The following is an 18,960-nucleotide window of genomic DNA, read 5'->3' on the forward strand; positions in this document are numbered from 1 at the left end:
TAGTGTGACCACGTGATACTTAAGTTGATTGTGTTACAAGAATTTGATTTGCAAGCCATCCATCCATTTCATTGTCTAGTCTAATTCTATCGCTGCTGCTGTCTCTCATTATGTCTGAGGAAGAACAAACCAATGTCCCCGAAGGTCAGTACTAAACTGGAGTAGCTATGACTGCTGATGTAGGGCTTGCAACCAGCAAGCCCGCCTTTCTTTCTGTTAGCCCTATTCTATTTTCTTTGAAGATAGGATACAATAAGTGAAAAATTATTACCTTTTCCCAGCCCTTAGAGTAATACTCAACAAGGGAAATGGTGGTTGTATTGTTTTATTACGATCATAAAATACATTTACATGTAAAAAGATGGAATATAATAATTAATAAGCATGCCTCTACTAAATTAGGTTTTGCAAGTAACTTTAACCTTTTTCTTTCCTTCGTTTGAATTAGTGGTGTGGGTGGTTACAATATCAGTACTTTGTGGGTGTAGAGATAGCATCTTGTCAACAGTACTGTTTATTGTAATACATTATAATGCAACTTAAATATTGGATTATTGTTTCAATTGTGATCATTATCATAAAGATCATGATAGTGGTTTCCTCCTCCTCCTCCTCCATTAATTGATATGATAGTGCTACCTCATTGTAGTCAGGTGTGGCAATGCAGTTACCATTAAAGTTCTATTGAATGAAATTGCAAGAATAAAGTATACATGTACATGTACATTTGTATGTTAACATGGGAACAGATCTAAACATGTACATGTACATGTACATGTACATGGCTTTCCCTAGAATAGAATATTTGTGTGTGCTTACTGCTTAGGATATAATGTGTACATATGTACATGATGTTATTTTTAGATAAAATTCTTATATTAATTTGTCCTAGAGCACGTTGTTCCTTCCATGTGTTAATGTGTCATATGTATAGTTTATAATGTGTGCATCATTATCACAGGAACTACTGAAGATGCTACAGAAGAACCTGTAGTTGAGAAACCCACCGAAGACGAGAAACCAACTTCCGAGGAACCTCCAAAAGAGGAAGAGGAACCTCCGAAAGAAGAGGAACCTCCGAAAGATGAGGAACCTCCGAAAGATGAGGAACCTCCAGCTCCAGAACCACCACAAGAGACCACTACTGAGGAGGAACAACCCAAGGAAGAACAGGTGGTGCCTAAGGAAGAAGAACAGCCAAAAGAAGAAGAACAGCCAAAAGAAGAAGAGCAACCCAAAGAGGATGAACAACCTCAGGAAGCAGAAGAGACTCGTCCAGAGGAACCGAAAGGTAACCATAACCTTTTAATTTATAATGCTAAATAAAAAATAAATTGTATCTGTTCATTTGTAGAGCCTGAGCGTCCTCCACGTACCAAGTACTACTCCCTCGAGCCTGATGATCCTGTTGAGCTCCTCATTGGGAAGAGTGGGGTAGCAGCTGTTGAGCCAACTACAATTGGAGCCTTTTTCAAAGACTCTGTCAAGAGGTTTCCTAACAACCATGCCCTTGCTTATAAAGCAGCCGATGGTGAATGGAACGGCATCTCTTACACTCAGTATTATGATCTTTGTGTGAGGGCTGCTAAAAGCTTTTTGAAGGTACAGACTTTGCATACATGTATATACTATTGTGTGCATTAATGATTGTGCATGTCAGTAAAGCATTGATGTTATTTATACTTTAACTATTGAGCTGATGTATTCTAATTATAAGCTGCTTTATGGTAAACCTGAGCTATTATATCAACATGTACAACTACATGTACATGTATATCCACAACTGCTTTAGTACATGTAATAACATGTATACATGTACATGTACATTGTATATGCATAAACTATATGCAAGTATACACATACATGTATATGTTCATCTAATAATAGTTTTATTGCCTGTAGTGTGTTTAGTAATGATAGTACTCACTATCACAGTTGTATAGTGTAGTTACAATAACATGATGATTGTTTTTTTTACCATGTGTGATGTTTTCACTTTGTTCCTTTACAATAAAAATTAATGTGCATCTATGATAGTCTGAATATTTCATTACAGCTGCCGTGGTTTCTGATAGGAATTCCATTGGTTACTAATAGCTTTAGTCTAATTGACTGAGTGTAAATAAAATAGCTTTAAAAATATGATATGATATGTGTATTTTATAAGGCTCCTCTTTATTGAGTAATATTCTTTTAAATATTTTCACCTGCTCATTTTAAGTATTTTGATACACGTACATGTATCTGGATTGCTCAATACATATCAATTTTCTTCACTTGTAGCTGGAGCTGGAGCCATTCCATTCTGTTGCCATCCTTGGCTTCAATTCAACTGAGTGGTTTGTATCAGGACTAGGAGCAATACTGGCTGGGTAAGAGAGAGAGTTTGAGCTGGGTCAAATTTTGCTTGTTCCATACACATCATGTACATGTACAATCACAATCATTAATTTTATTATTTTATAATTATTTTTATTATTTTTTAATTATTTTTCCAGAGGTGTCAATGTTGGAATCTACACGACCAACAAGCCCGACGTGTGCCGGTACATTATTGAGGACAGTCGGGCGGACATTGTTGTCGTTGAGGACGATAAGCAGCTGCAAAAGATCCTATCAGTAAGTGAACGATAACAGATCAGCACTATATAGTAATTGGGGATATAATGTTAGTAATGTATTATGTGAATTGACATTGTGTATATTGTAACTGTGAAAAAAAATCAATGTAAGTTGTGTTATAATTTGTAGGTGAGAGAGCAGCTTCCTAATGTGAAAGCCATTATACAGTACAGGGGAACTCTCACTGGAGATTATCCAAATGTCTATGAGGTATGCACTTCGAAATTTTTACGTTTTGTGGACAAATTTTTGTTGGGTGACCTTTCAATTTTTATATTATATTTTTCTTAATTTTAGTGGGATAAGTTCATTGAGATGGGCTCCTCCATTGACAATCAAGTCATTGAAGACAAGATAGTTCAACTTAATCCTGGACACTGTGCCTCCATCATATACACAGTAATGTTCCATTAATATATACATGTACATCAATGATACTAGCATGCATTCATGGGTATTATTTATGCATTTATTTACATGTATAAAATGAATATTATTTTTTATAATAATTTAGTCTGGTACTACTGGCTATCCTAAGGGAGTTATGCTGTCTCACGATTCTGTGAGTTGTAAATTAAAATAGAAATATAAATTTAGTACTATACGTACATGTAGTATTATGCTGTATCCTTTATTCAATGCACATGTATGTACATGTACATGTATATTTGTGTAGCTAACTTGGATGTGCAAGACGCTATTCAGCAGATATGGTTTCATGAAGCCAGGAATGGAGCGTGTGGTATCTTATCTACCATTGAGTCACATTGCTGCTCAGGTACTAATGTACATGTGTCATTTTATTATTATTATTATTATTATTATTATTATAAAAAGTAAGGACAGATTAGAATAAATTAGGTTATATTAGAGCAGGACAGATTAGGGAATTAGAAATGGGAGTCATGAAAAAAAAAGAAAAGGATACAAATAAAAAATTAATCTAAATAATAATAATGTAATTAACGTAGCATGTAGTCAAGTGTGGCTCCATCAGGTGTATTAATGGATTGCCACTTGGAACGAGCTCCACGTAGGCATAATATGGATGCTCTAATAATAGCAAATGACAGTCTAGTTCTTAACCAGCATACCACTTCACTGTAAGGTTTATTCCATTTTGATGACATTCCATTTCCAATTCTCTTCACAAAACATGTATTATTATTGTTGTTGTTGTTGTTGTTGTTTCAATTTTGCATTTAGTTTCTGGATATCTACATGATGATGTACATTGGTGGTACCACTTACTTTGCCCAGCCTGATGCACTGAAAGTAATTATAATCATACCATTTTCCTTCCTTCCTCCTCCTCCTCCTTTAATTTCCTATCTCTTTTCATTTTATTATATTTTATTATTGCAATAGGGAAGTCTTCGTGCGACACTGATTGAAACTAAACCAACTATATTTGTTGGAGTGCCAAGGTAACATGTACATGTACATTTATGGATTATAGTCCTGAGAGAGAGAGGGGGGGGGGGGTGAAGGAGAGAGGGAGAGCTAGAGAGAAAGAAAGATTGGAGGAGGAGATATATAAAAGAGGAGGTGGTATTATAATGATAAAAAGCAATGGGTGGAAAGGAGCATTGACCTTCACAGTCCAAAAGGACATCATACTTAGCTTAATAGTATTCATTGTTTGTCAGTTGATAATTGGAATTTATATTCATCATCACAAACAGTAATTGTTACTTGTGCCATGCTTGCTCTTGGTATTGTTCACCGATATGCTTATAAAGTGTACATGTACATGTACATGTCACTAAAATTAATATATGGACATGAATGTATTAGTACTATAGACTTACATGTACATGTACATGTACAATATTTTTAATGCATTGAAATTACAGTTGAAAATACGGTTGAAATGAAGATTTAGTGGAACATTATAGTACAATTGTACATGTACATGTATTGTTATTATTATATGTAAATATATCTACAATTGTACAGAATTTTAATGTTGTGTTTTTTTGTGTTGTAGAGTATGGGAGAAGTTCATGGAGGCCATTAAGAACGTGTCTCCTCCTTCTGGGAGCCTTAAGAGCAAGATATCCAACTGGGCCAAGGGGATTGGACTGGAAGGGAACACCAACATACAAAACAAGTAAATGATATTCATGTACTTGTATTAGTATAATTATAGATTTATGTACATATACATGCATCAAGAGTGGATAATTATTTAGGGAGAGTGTCTAACACGCCTATAATCTGTGATACCACAGCGCGTATGTTTACATAGCATGGTGCTTAGCACCAAGTAGCCATTCTTGCATCCTTATATTCATTCCAAGTCAAAAAGCTGCAAAAAAAGAAATAGCCAACCATTAGAAGAACATATTCCTGTCTGCTCCTGCTTGTTTCTCGCACTACATGATCCTCAGAGTGGAGATATAAGTCTTACAAGTTGCCTGCATGCTTCAAGCGCCATTTTATTAACCACACCCATAATTTTGAAGATTACTGGGATTATCTCTGTATACTTGCAAAAAACGGATGTAAACATATGCGCTGTGGTATCACAGTACATAGGCAGGTTAGACACTCTCCCTAAATAATTATCCACTCTTGCATGCATGTATTAGTATAATAATATTTATAGAATTTATTTATTGTTCTTTATAATTGCAGTGGCTCTGTACCATGGGGCTGGACTGTGGCTGGAATGCTTGTCTTTAAGAAAGTAAGCTCTTTTGTATCTATATATACATGTACATGTGTTTAGCTATTTAAACTGTATAGTTTATTTGTCAAGATCTACAGTACATTTTCTGATACATATTGATATCCTTATGCTTTGTAGAAAGCTTGAGTCAATTCCGACTTCATTTTATTGAGTTATGGCCATTTTAAGAAATAGGCCATTTTTGAAAATTCCTCTGTACTATAGCCCATGGTTTTTCCAAAAAATGACTCTGAAATGACATCCAATTTTTATTACATTTTCTGATGCATATTGATGTCCTTATGCTGTGTAGAAAGTTTGAGCCGATTCCGACTTCAATTTTTCAAGTTATGGCCATTTTAAAAACGGGCCAAAATCTGAAAAAATCCCTGTACTATAACCCATGGTTTTTTCCTAAAAATGGCTCCGAAATCACCCCCAATTTTTATTGTATTTTCTGATACATATTGATGTACTTATGCTCTGTAGAAAGTTTGAGCTGATTCCGACTTCAATTTTTCAAGTTATAACCATTTAAAAAAAACAGGCCAAAATCTGAAAAAATCCCTGTACTATATAGCCCATGGTTTTTTTTATTAAAAATGGCTCTGAAATCACCCCCAATTTTTATTATATTTTCTGATACATATTGATGCCCTTATGCTCTGTAGAAAGTTTGAGCAGATTCTAACTGAAAATTTTAAAATTATGCCTTACTATTATTATTATTATTATAGGTGAAAGAGGCGCTAGGTTTATCAGAGACTAAAATGTTTGTAACAACAGCTGCTCCAATCCGCCGGGAGGTACTTGATTTTTTCATGAGTCTCAACATGCCTCTCCTTGAAATATACGGTAATTATTATTTTATTATAATTAATTATTATTAATTTAATTTGATGAAGGTATGAGTGAAGGTTGTGGTGCAGTCACAGCTAACGTCATTGAGCATAACAGCTGGAAATCAGGTACTTCTGGCAAGCCGTTGGAAGGGATTGAAGTAATGCTTCATGAACCAAATGACAAAGGAGAAGGAGAGGTAACAATGTACATGTACATATACATGTACACATACATTGTATGTACATGTATATCATAGGGGTAGGAACAAACTAAAAGTTGGGGGGGCTAAGGTATTATTTTTACAATTGATCATTAATACATAGCATGTACTGAAATTAATATTGTCCAAAATATTGGCGTCTATGCTCATTAAATGTAACAAATTCCTTTGCAATGTCCTCGATGTGTAAATCGTCTGTAAATTCTTTGTGTGTATGCAAAATAACTACATGATTAAGACGCTCTTGTGACATTGTGGAGCGCAAGTAGTTTTTAATCTCCTTAACGTCGAAAGTCTATGCTTAGCTGAAGCTGATGTTAACAGTGTTGTTAAATAAAGAAGTAGAAGCTTGTGTATTTCTGAAATAACTAATAAAAGTGTGTTCTTAGAAGTTAAGCTAGTGTATTAATTGTTTTATGAAACGAATCATCACACAATATGCACATATAAGGATTACCTAAACAAAAGTCTATAGTGTTGATAATAGTAATACATGTACATCACTTAAAGTTGGAGGGCTAAGCCCCCCTTCAATGAAAGTTGGGGGGGCTTAAGCCCCTCCTGCCCCCCCTGTTCCTACCCCTATGATGTATATGCATGTATTTCATGTTCATGTATGTACATTGCTAATGAGGGATTGTACTAAATGACCTGTGCAGATTCACTATATTATGTGTATGATGTAGTACATTTAATAATTATATGTCATTTATGTTGCAAATATTATTTATTATAAATTATTATTGTTGTTGTTGTTGTTGTCGTTTTATATGTAGCTTTGTTATCGTGGCCGGAATGTGATGATGGGGTATTATAAGAATGAAGAGAAGACGAAAGAGACTCTTGATCCTGATGGGTGGCTGCACTCTGGAGACCTGGCCGTTAAGGACAAGGTAATAACGTGATTATATTGTAATATAAAAATTTGTATTATTATTAAAAATATATATTTTGTTATTCTAAATTTTGTATGCAGGATGGTTTTATTGTGATCACAGGCAGAAAAAAAGGTACAAAAATTACTTCTTTTTTTTAATCAAAAAAAATTATATTTATTTTCTATTACAAGAGCTAATCATTACTAGTGGTGGAGAAAATGTTGCCCCAGTACCTGTTGAGGACGCTATTAAGAGTGAGCTCCCATTCATTAGCAATGCTATGCTTATCGGAGACCAGAGGAACTTCCTCACATGTCTGCTAACGCTCAAGGTACATCTACATGTGTAATGTTATGATAATTAGCGTATAAGTAGTTTTTTTGAGGGTTGCGAATTTTGCAGATTCCTACCTGATTTGCAAAAGTAAAATCCGCAAAAATCAATTTAATATGGTACCCGCATGGCACATGTGCTAGAACTTGCGAAATTAAAATCCACGAATTGGAATTTTAGTAGATTTTGCGAAAGATAATTCCCTTGAAAAAACCACTTATACAGTATTTTATAAGTGTATTAGCTAATTTTAGAACAACTCTCATCATTTTGTACAGCAAAATAAAAGCATATCTATGATTATTATTATTATATTATTATACCTGTAGTCCTTTACTATAAATCACATGTGTAATGTTATGATAGTTATCATAGTTGATTTTAGAAAAACACTTATCATTTTGGAAAAGCATACACTTTTAGAGAGATAAAATACTCAAAAAATTAAGAAAATATTACTATTAGTATCACTTTTCTTTTCTCAAAGGTTGACATTGACCCAGAAACAGCTGAGCCAACTGACAACCTCACAGCTGATGCTGCTCGGCTTATTGCTGCCAAAGGCTCTACTGCTACTAAAGTCTCACAGATCATAGATAATCAAGACACTGCTGTGTTCACTGCCATACAAGAGGGCATTGATAGAGCTAATGCTAAAGCTGTCTCTAATGCTGCCACTGTGAGTTGCTATTGATTGTATCAAGAGTACATAATACTGATTTTATGCATCCATTTGATCTTATTTGTACTATTAAACATGGCTGAATTATTTTAAAAATAATTATTGAATGCATATCCTTATCTTTTTAAACTAGGTTAAGAAGTGGACCTTGCTTGCTTCTGATTTCTCTGAGAGTGGCGGAGAACTTGGTAAGTTTATTGAAGCATCGTGTCAGTCAATCATCGTAAGACAAATTTTAGTATTTAAAAAACCTGCCATCTTTCTGAGCATTCTTACTTAAGGTGGATTCTCAATATGACGCATGTGCGTCCGTCACAACCAGAAGTGCTGTATAACCAATGGGAACATGTGTTAATGCGTCAGATTAGAAAACATTTCTATTCTGATGCATTGACGAATACTCCCATTGGTTTATACAGCACTTCCGGTCATGACGCTAGCGCATGAAAAGCAATGCATCATATTGAGAACCCACCTTTATGGCTTAATGGGATTTGGAGAAATAAAATAAACTTTGACCTACATGTATGTCACTAGTATACTATTTGTGTGTGTGTGTAGTATAGTCTCTTTACTCAGGAATAACAAGCAATTCAAGTGCCATAGAATATGCTTCCTGTATACATGTACATGTACACACTTCTCAGAATAGCAGCCAACTATGTACATTTACCCTTTCTTCCCTTTGCAACTGGCTAATATATCCAGTAGACTTTAATATTTAATAAAGAATTAATTAATACATCAATAGTGATATTATAATATAACAGGAAATAGGGACGTGCAGTTACAAGTAGTAGAAGTATTTACGGCTAATTAATGTTGTGCCTATAATTGTAGCATCTTCTAAATCTTGAATAATTAAGAGTTGATATAATCTTATGTATAAAGGCCACCATACATGGGGCAACATTGTTGCTTGCAACTTTGTGGTTACTTTGATCTTGTTGTCTCAAGTTGACCACTGCTCAACTTGAGGCAACAAAGATCAAAGTAACCACAAAGTTTCAAGCAACAATGTTGCCCCGTGTATGGTGGCCTTTAAAAACATTCTTGATGATAAGTCTACTAAAGGGGCCAAACTATAGTCTATATTGAAGAGAGACTCATTTATATTGTGTTCCTTGTTCTATTGTTGTTTAGGGCCGACCCAAAAGGTTAGACGATTTCACATTGTCAAGAAATACGCCGAAACCATTGAAGGACTCTACGCTCCTCAGTAACAGTGCGTCTCTAAACACAACGCTAATTTGATATAAAATTATTTTGGTGCTTTTTGTTGTTAAATTGACTTTATTATGGTGATACACAGACAGAATTGTGCTATTTTTCCTAAACTTTTTTGATAAAATATTCTATATTTTGCTCAAGTCCGTGCTATAATGCTAGCAGCCTCCATCAGAAATCTGAATCATTATGAATTATACATTTATCATCATTATTATGAATAATAGTATATGTAGGACAGTGCTATTTCTACTATCAGTTATTGTTAAGAGTGTAAGAGGTTTTACTGTGAACTGATCATTAACTTGAAGTGTGATGCTGCAGTTAATTTCTTGCGTAAATGCTCATAAACTAGAAAGCATGATTATGCACTTGCCGTGTCATTGATATTTATTATAACTTTTACCTGTCATGAGAGAGGCTCGCTGGAAAAAGCCACTTAGTCTTAAAACTTGTGATGAAGTATATTACCAGGAATAATGAATATCCTCTGATGCCATTCCTCGATGAAGTATTATCGTATTCATTGCATGCATGAATATCATTAACTGTCTTTTCATGTGAAATTCAGTTTCAAAAGCTATAAATAGAGAGAAAGAGAGAGCCTCTTTTACCAAGAGCTCATTGTGATGGCTTTACCAAGAGAATACTACAGTGTTGATGTAGAGTGTGTGGCAACTGGTAGGAGACACGATGATCGATCCGTTGCGTTTGTGGCACTGGTAGATCAGAATGAAAGATGTCTGTACAAGGAGAAAGTGAGAGTTGACAAGCCCATAATGTCCTACCTGACCCCACTGACTGGGCTGCGTAGAGGTGATCTTGATAATGGGAAGAGTTTGGATACTGTTATAAGGGACATCAAGAGGTTCCTAGGGCCTAATGTTGTTCTTGTTGGTCAGGGAGTCAAGTCTGATATAGGCTGGCTTCATCTCCAGCAAGGAATTGATTTCAAGTCGTCTGTCGATCTTGGTGACTTCTTCAAAGTGTACAATCCTCGCTATAACAATTATTCGCATTTCTCCTTGCAACATGAAGCTAATGTCCTCCTTGGACCAGGTAAGCATTGACTATAATAGTATCTCTTTTGTAAGCAGTTACTTGCACCAAAGGACACAATGTATGTTTGTATAGGTTATACAATGAGGTGAGGTAGCTATGGCATTTATCATACTGAGGGCGGGAGTATAATAAGGCCATAGATACCGGCACAGAGTTGTATAACCAGCTCCTACCATATACTAAAATAAACAACTAGTTTACTTAGCAACACTTTGCAACAGCATGCCTATTTTAGTAGGAGGTTAATAAGTAATTTCCTGGTTACACTTATTAAGTTAACCTCCCGGGCCACTTATCAACCTCAGACTGTCCTGGAACTTACTTATCAACCTCCTATTGCCCAGGAAATTAATTATTATACCTCCCAGTGGTAAATAAGTTATGTATGAACCTAAAATCAAGCAATCTGATTGGTCAATTGCAACTAGGCATTGTAGAAGTAGTGTTAATTTTTTGCACATCAAGCCTTATATGTGTGTACTGTGAAGTAAGCATTTTATACAATTATCATAATTATTCTTAACTAATGCAGGCACTATAGGCTCCCAGCATGATCCTGAACATGATGCACGCATCAGTATAAGATTGTTCAATAAATATTATGCAAATCCGGCTCTCAAGGCTCGAGATGAGAAGAGATTGATTGAAATACGTCCGGAGCCTTCTTGGGCGAAGCAGAACGATTATCGCTGGGAGGGAGTCTGCATGGCTGCCTACATGCCAAAGAAGTGCTTCTGTGGAGCTCCAACTTATGCTGACTGAATTTTTATTTCTTGCTGCTATATTATGACAATAAAAAGAGTTTTATTATTTTTTAATGTACCGGTTTATCCTTGTTTATTTTAAACCATTGCCCTTTATATGATAACATAAATTGTTATTTTTGTTGATGTGTTTTATTGTCAATTGTTTGTTAAAAGTAGTATTGGACCATTGGTTATATATCCTAATGCTTCTATATAATGCTATATAATGCTCTATATAATGCTACTCAAGCAGAAAATAGTTGCTCACACCTCGTCAGTGCTACAGCTTGGATTTTGAGCAATAAAATTCATTTTAAAAAACCAAAATCAAGAGAAACAAAAAAGCACCACAAATATAATAGGTAATGTATAGTGTTAACCTTTACCACAGAGACACTCTGACTTGTCCTCCATAAGATCCTTACAGTGGCATTGCTTACTGCAGCAGTTCGTGCAGTCTGCTGCTTTGATACAACCACCATAGCCTCTCTGGAGCTGAACACAAGTCAAATAAGCACTCAGTATGACGCCTCCATCATCCTCGCAAGGAGGAGGGCCAGAGAAACAGGCCCAGCCAGCACTCTTGGTCCAACCCCACCAGCAAGTCTTGTTGGATGAGTACTTGCATGCTTCGTTAGTACCCACTGGTGAACCACACTTCCTTTGACAGTCTTCGCTGCCATTGAACCCATTGCCACCATAGTCCCATGTACATATGATGTCACCGGTAGAGCAAGGTGGGATACATACGAGTGGGGCAATGGGTATCGTGGTATTCTTCTCTTGGCTTGAGGACGTGGTTAGGGAGAGGACACAAAGAACTAATGCTAGTATGAGGACAGCCATCTTTGTGTTTGTGTATAAGGAGAGCAGTTTTAACAATAATCATAACTGGTTGAGGAGTATATGAATGTAGTTAAAGACTACTGATGTGAATCAGCTCAAACTCTTAACAGCACATGTATATCTGATATGAATCAGCTCAAACTCTTAACAGCACATGCATGTATACACATGCACACATTCATAAAAGGAAGTGGTGTATGTATGTGATTTGTATTTCACTGGCATTAGCTTCAACAGCTAAATTAGGCCATGATGGTTACTCGCTGCATTTAAAATCACCATTACAAAGTAATGAAAAATGTTTTTAAACAAGCAAAATAAATTAATGTCCAATGAGCTATAGTAAGAGAGGGAAAGGAAAGGAAGTTTTAATGTCTGTGTCTTTAATAATCCTTCTTTTGCTTCACATTTTATCTTTATGTTGGACTAAGACCTATATGAAATAATTATATTATTCCTTATAAATTGGTGTAATTATACTGGTAGCATATAATCTTGCTATAGCCTTGTAGTTCTCTTAGCATCATCACTACACTTAAGTATAATAGTTGTAATATCAGTCACTGTGACAATCTCTGGAAGTGTACAGATAATTATTATAAAATAAATAATAAAATAAGAAATACCTTGAGCTCGTTCCAGCTCTCTTGCCTTCTTATAGCGCTTTTAGCATCACTAGCAGTACCTATACAATACATGCTAGTGACCCCAGGCAGCACCACGAGGAGGTAGCGCTATACTGCTGCCCACCCTAAAAAAAGAAAGCAGTAATTTATGAGGTAATAGAATCTATTTTTGGTTACCGTAATCCAACAAGAAAGAGCAGGAACATTTTACATTTAGATGCTGGAAACAAAACATAACATACGCTTCACCAAAATACATAACCATAAATACGTACTTATGGTATAAACTAATGATGTATATATGGGTATGTATGGGCCACTTTATGAGTGCACTCATTATATTAGGGGAACATAAATTGGGCTACCTGTATGAGAAACATGTATGAATTGGGTCCCCAGTATGAGAAACACGCATGAATTGAGTCCCCTATATGAGAAACATGCATAAATTGGGTCCCCTATTTGAGGAACACGCATGAATTGGGTCCCCTATATGAGGAACGCATATGAATTGAGTCCCCTATATGAGGAACACGCATGAATTGGGTCCCCTATATGAGGAACACGTATGAATTGGGTCCCCTATATGAGGAACACGTGTGAATTGAGTCCCCTATATGAGGAACGCGTGTGAATTGAGTCCCCTATATGAGGAACGCGTATGAATTGAGTCCCCTATATGAGGAACGCGTATGAATTGGGTTCCCTATATGAGGAACGCGTATGTATTGAGTCCCCTATATGAGGAACGTGTATGAATTGAGTCCCCTATATGAGGAACGTGTATGAATTGAGTTCTCTATATGAGGAACGCGTATGAATTGAGTCCCCTATATGAGGAACGCGTATGAATTGGGTTCCCTATATGAGGAACGCGTATGAATTGAGTCCCCTATATGAGGAACGCGTATGAATTGAGTCCCCTATATGAGGAACGCGTATGAATTGGGTTCCCTATATGAGGAACGCGTATGAATTGAGTCCCCTATATGAGGAACGCATATGAATTGAGTTCTTTATATGAGGAACGCGTATGAATTGAGTCCCCTATAAGAGGAACATGTATGAATTGAGTCCCCTATATGAGGAACGCGTATGAGTTGGGTTCCCTATATGAGGAACGCGTATGAATGGAGTACTCCCCTATATGAGGAACGCATATGAATTGAGTCCCCTATATGAGGAACGCGTATGAGTTGGGTTCCCTAAATGAGGAACGCGTATGAATTGAGTCCCCTATATGAGGAACGCATATGAATTGAGTCCCCTATATGAGGAACGCGTATGAATTGGGTTCCCTATATGAGGAACGCATATGAATTGAGTCCCCTATATGAGGAACGCATATGAATTGAGTTCTCTATATGAGGAACGCATATGAATTGAGTCCCCTATAAGAGGAACATGTATGAATTGAGTCCCCTATATGAGGAACGCGTATAAATTGGGTCCCTTACATGAGGAACATGACAATACACTCTCACCATAAAACGCAATTAATGTAGAATTAAAATTTCGCTAATTTTGTGTCAATTTTAAAGCGCTATTGGCATCAAAATGTCAGATCACACACACGCTAATTTGACATTACGTTGATCATAAACCTACAATGAGAACTATTGACTTATTTTGAAAGCTGAGGCAAACACTTAAACAACTGATCTTCAGTCATTGCCACGGGATCGAGAAAGAGATCAGAATAAGAATTAGGAAGCTCGTGCCCAGGTCCATCAGGCTACCTGCATCACAAACCTCACCAATCTACCCATCATGACCCGGCGAAAAGGAATGATCCAATTGTAAACTGATAGAAGTGTAGAGTAGTGACAGCTTGAGCCCCAATGCTATGAAAATAGTGGGAAATACTTTCACAGTGATCGCCTCCTCAATTAGCTAACAGTAAATCTGTTCTTGATTGATACGCTCTCACAAGATCACAGTCATGATTGATCGAAGTCTTCTTGCATATTTTGAACGAACAGCAGATGAAATGATCCAATGATGATGAACATGGTTGAAAGAAAGTGAAAGTGGAGACCGCAAGACGTTACAATTTACGCTACATAACTACGCTACGTGGTATACCAAAATGCAATAAAATTAATACCCTGTTACATATGTGCATGTAAATCTATGATGCTAAAAAAACATCATAGATTTACATATGTAATAGGATATTATTAGCTAAACTTAGAAACAGTTTAGTGTCATGTTTAGGACTGTTAAAATCTAACAAAACGTGTCATAAAATAGGAATAGGAACATGTATGAATTGGGTCACCTGTATGAGGGATATGTATAAACTGCGTCCCTTACATGAGGAACATGTATGAATTGGGTCCCTTATATGAGGAACATGACAATACACTCTCGCCATGAAACGCAATTAATGTAGAATTAAAATTTCGCTAATTTCGTGTCAATTTTAAAGCGCTATTGGCATCAAAATGTCAGATCACACACACGCTAATTTGACATTACGTTTGATCATAAACCTACAATGAGAACTATTGACTTATTTTTAAGCTGTGGCAAACACTTTAAAAATGATCTTCAGTCAAAGCCACGGGATCGAGAAAGAAATCAGAATGAGAATTAGGAAGCTAGTGCCCAGGTCCATCAGGCTACCTGCATCACAAACCTCACCAATTTACCCACCATGACCCGGCTAAAAGGAATGATCCAACTGTAAACTGATAGAAGTGTAGAGTATAGTGACAGCTTGAGCCTCAATGCTATGAAAATAGTTGGAAGTCCTTTCACAGTGATCGCCTCTTCAATTAGCTAACAGTAAATCTGTTCTTGATTGATACGCTCTCACAAGATCACAGTCATGATTGATCGAAGTCTTCTTGCATATTTTGAACGAACAGCAGATGAAATGATCCAATGATGATGAACATGGTTGAAAGAAAGTGAAAGTGGAGACTGCAAGACGTTACAATTTACGCTACGTAACTACGCTACGTGGTATACTAAAACGCAATAAAATCAATACCCTGTTACATATGTGCATGTAAATCTATGATGCTAAAAAAATATCATAGATTTACATATGTAATAGGATATTATTAGCTAAACTTAGAAACAGTTTAGTGTCATGTTTAGGACTGTTAAAATCTAACAAAACGTGTCATAAAATAGGAATAGGAACATGAATGAATCATGTCACCTATATGAGGAACGTGCATAAATTGGGTCACCTATACTATATCCCAACTGAGTTTGACACCAGCCGCTTGGAATTTGAAAAATGTAGGTATACATATTATAATGATATTCATAGAAGCATGGCCAACACCTGTATTTCACTCTTAAATGGGTTTTGTTTGTTCTGATAAGCAGTACAATATCTGCTGGAGTCAACTAGTCTTCATATATATGAGAACATGCATAAGACGAGGCCTGGTTGGCCAGTCCCTGCTAGCATTAATAATAATAGCATTACAATAATCCAGCAATAACTTGCCCAGACCATTAGACTTAGACAACCTCAGTACTTCGATTGGGTTGGACTTCCATGAAGATATCAAAGACCTCACAAGAAGCACTTGAAGCAGAGAGCAATTAGAATCAATTGTAAAGTCATCCAGTATCCTCTCTAGCTGCCAGAGGCAAGTGAAACTAAAGGTAGAAACGAAAATAAAGTAAAATTGACACACAAAAGAGGATAAAATAACCTGTTGTCCATAATGATAACAGAAGAGTAAAAAGAAGAAATTGCAGTTTTAGGCTATCAATCTTCTAATTCAAAAATGAGGCCTATTTTTAATCCTCGAACGAAAAGAAAAATTTCTGACTATCCATTCCCACCTATAGCAAACAAGAGGGTATGCTGTTTTCGGGTAAACAGTTCCAACTCTTGAAATGCTACATATGAAGACATATGTCATTGCTTGATACACAAAATACACATTATAAAACAATGCATTATTTGGTTACTTCCTGATCGAACGTTTGTCGAATCAGTAAGTAGAGACGAACCTAAGCTAAAGGAAGAAGCATCAAGCAATGACAGGTATAGGAATGGTACAATATTACTGTGTAGTAGCTAATGTAAAGGGTCACCACTCACCTGTATAATACAATGTATAATTAAGATGGACTCTCAAACTCTCTAATTTTATTTGAAAAAAAGGGACTACATGTACACATGCAAAGGGATGTATGATGCATAGTACAACTATTCAGGAGCCCATGAAAAAGGTTGGGCTCCTGATTTATTACTTAGCTGGTATCCATATAATCCAAAGGTGCTGTACAGGGGCCAGAGGACATACTGCAAAACAATTGAGAGCTGAGGGCAGCATTAAGTTCAGAGAAACCAGCAGATACCGTAGCATTCAGTCATCGAAACAGCAACCAACAGGAGAAGAGAGACAAGGGCAAACAGGACAAAATGAAGCTTATAGAAGAGAGAGAGAGAGATGTAGCAATAAGTATAAAAATAGACAAACACTATTCCTTACAAAAAGGACAGAAACTGCAGGGTTCTGTATGTTATAACATACACGACCTTTTGTGTTTATTATACGCATGCAAATGGGACATACATATATTGACATGCAAGGATTGTATGTGTGCGCTACTAGCCAGGTCTGGTTGGCCAGCCCAGCTAGTATTACAATTATTGACTCACTGATTGATCCATGAGAATCCCATACCAATGACTCTAAGATCGTCCTCATAACACATGTCCAGCTCCACAGAGAGACACTCCCATGGAAACCGGACACAGCTTGACTCCTAAAATGGAATAAAAAAGAAGTGAATATGACAGTACAGTACACACACTACAGTATACATGCTAGAGTACAGTAAAGTAGTACAGTATAGACAAGAGGCTACAGTACAGTACAGTATACAGACAATAGGCTACAGTACAGTACAGTATACAGACAATAGGCTACAGTACAGTACAGTATACAGACAATAGGCTACAGTACAGTACAGTATACAGACAATAGGCTACAGTACAGTACAGTATACAAACAATAGGCTACAGTACAGTACAGTATACAGACAATAGGCTACAGTACAGTACAGTATACAGACAATAGGCTACAGTACAGTACAGTATAGACAAGAGGCTACAGTACAGTACAGTATACAGACAATAGGCTACAGTACAGTACAGTATACAGACAATAGGCTACAGTACAGTACAGTATACAGACAATAGGCTACAGTACAGTACAGCATACAGCAACAGGCTACAGTACAGTACAGTATACAGACAATAGGCTACAGTACAGTACAGTATACAGACAATAGGCTAGAGTACAGTACAGTATACAGACAATAGGCTACAGTACAGTACAGTATACAGCAACAGGCTACAGTACAGTACAGTATACAGACAATAGGCTACAGTACAGTACAGTATACAGACAATAGGCTACAGTACAGTACAATATACAGCAACAGGCTACAGTACACTATCAAAACAAGTAACAACAAGCAAACAAGAGGCTATGCAGACAAGTGTCTACAACAGAGATACATGGCTCTAGCAAAAATAAAATCCTCACTTGATATCACATCCATTCTTTCTTTCTTGTTCCATCGATCAGTCTTGCCCGTTTGTGCCTCTTTTTGGTGGGCGTGGCCTCACAAAATGGCGGGAAATTTAACGGAGCACATGGGGAAGAGAAACGAAGAACGTCCAATAAATCCACTAGTTTAGCATTCTGGTTTCCCAGGGGGTGGGTGTGCATGAGGGCCAAGACTGCTTACCTGTACGGGAAAGAAAAATAAGTGACAAAAGACAAAATTATAAAAAGGAAAGTAAAGATAAAGAAGAGGAGAGAGAAAGAGAGGGATAAGAGAGACTACTAACCATGAACAGGTGTAGCAGCCATTGAAGGGAGAGGTCACAACCCGCCTTGACCTTTTAGAAACTGAAAAACGGGCCAACTGCTGCCAACCTGTAAGATAAAGAGAATATAAATGAGTGAGGAATTAAAAAAGAGAGAGAAAAGAAAGAGAGAGAGAGAGAGTGAGGGGAGAGAGAGGAAGAAGAGACAGATGGCCATGACTAACTGTAGCAGAGACACAGACCCTTGAAGACTGATCCTTTGGTGCCAGAGAAAATGGCAGAAATGAGCTAGAATCTAGGGGCAGCTTGTTATATAGCCTTTGGGTTTTCCCGGGAAGGGACCTTCGCGGACGAATCTCATTGGTCAGTCTAAATGACGTCAA

General features: G+C 36.6%; 2 protein-coding genes and 3 long non-coding RNA genes across 5 annotated transcripts; 2 read left to right on the forward strand and 3 right to left on the reverse strand.

The window, feature by feature from the left end:
• Positions 1 to 7: 7 nt before the first annotated feature.
• Positions 8 to 9,626, forward strand: LOC100640066 (long-chain-fatty-acid--CoA ligase ACSBG2-like). Its single transcript, XM_020007496.1, has 21 exons — positions 8 to 144; positions 962 to 1,291; positions 1,355 to 1,602; positions 2,284 to 2,372; positions 2,499 to 2,619; positions 2,752 to 2,832; positions 2,920 to 3,021; positions 3,137 to 3,184; positions 3,299 to 3,400; positions 3,829 to 3,897; positions 3,991 to 4,049; positions 4,613 to 4,735; positions 5,263 to 5,314; positions 6,034 to 6,151; positions 6,202 to 6,335; positions 7,136 to 7,252; positions 7,336 to 7,369; positions 7,429 to 7,568; positions 8,058 to 8,249; positions 8,386 to 8,440; positions 9,396 to 9,626. Exons 1-21 carry the CDS (start codon positions 111 to 113, stop codon positions 9,473 to 9,475), a joined length of 2,328 nt encoding a protein of 775 aa, XP_019863055.1. The 5' UTR covers positions 8 to 110; the 3' UTR covers positions 9,476 to 9,626.
• A 433-nt stretch (positions 9,627 to 10,059) lies between these two features.
• Positions 10,060 to 11,491, forward strand: LOC109591238 (uncharacterized). Its single transcript, XM_020007013.1, has 2 exons — positions 10,060 to 10,538; positions 11,074 to 11,491. The coding sequence occupies exons 1-2, from the start codon at positions 10,109 to 10,111 to the stop codon at positions 11,301 to 11,303; spliced, it is 660 nt and encodes a 219-aa protein (XP_019862572.1). The 5' UTR covers positions 10,060 to 10,108; the 3' UTR covers positions 11,304 to 11,491.
• A 910-nt stretch (positions 11,492 to 12,401) lies between these two features.
• Positions 12,402 to 13,144, reverse strand: LOC100634552 (uncharacterized). The gene is made up of 3 exons (XR_131687.3): positions 12,760 to 13,144; positions 12,614 to 12,708; positions 12,402 to 12,566 (listed from the first exon to the last, which is right to left on the reverse strand). It is a non-coding gene; the product is annotated as an uncharacterized LOC100634552 (long non-coding RNA).
• Positions 13,145 to 16,162: 3,018 nt separating this feature from the next.
• Positions 16,163 to 16,875, reverse strand: LOC109591245 (uncharacterized). Its single transcript, XR_002189725.1, has 2 exons — positions 16,440 to 16,875; positions 16,163 to 16,383 (listed from the first exon to the last, which is right to left on the reverse strand). It is a non-coding gene; the product is annotated as an uncharacterized LOC109591245 (long non-coding RNA).
• Positions 16,876 to 16,996: 121 nt separating this feature from the next.
• Positions 16,997 to 18,891, reverse strand: LOC109591251 (uncharacterized). The gene is made up of 5 exons (XR_002189728.1): positions 18,802 to 18,891; positions 18,599 to 18,686; positions 18,291 to 18,495; positions 17,399 to 17,505; positions 16,997 to 17,164 (listed from the first exon to the last, which is right to left on the reverse strand). It is a non-coding gene; the product is annotated as an uncharacterized LOC109591251 (long non-coding RNA).
• Between the last annotated feature and the right edge of the window lie 69 nt (positions 18,892 to 18,960).

This window comes from Amphimedon queenslandica, unplaced genomic scaffold, assembly GCF_000090795.2.
Source record: "Amphimedon queenslandica unplaced genomic scaffold, v1.1 AMPQUscaffold_13509, whole genome shotgun sequence".
NCBI lineage: Eukaryota > Metazoa > Porifera > Demospongiae > Haplosclerida > Niphatidae > Amphimedon > Amphimedon queenslandica.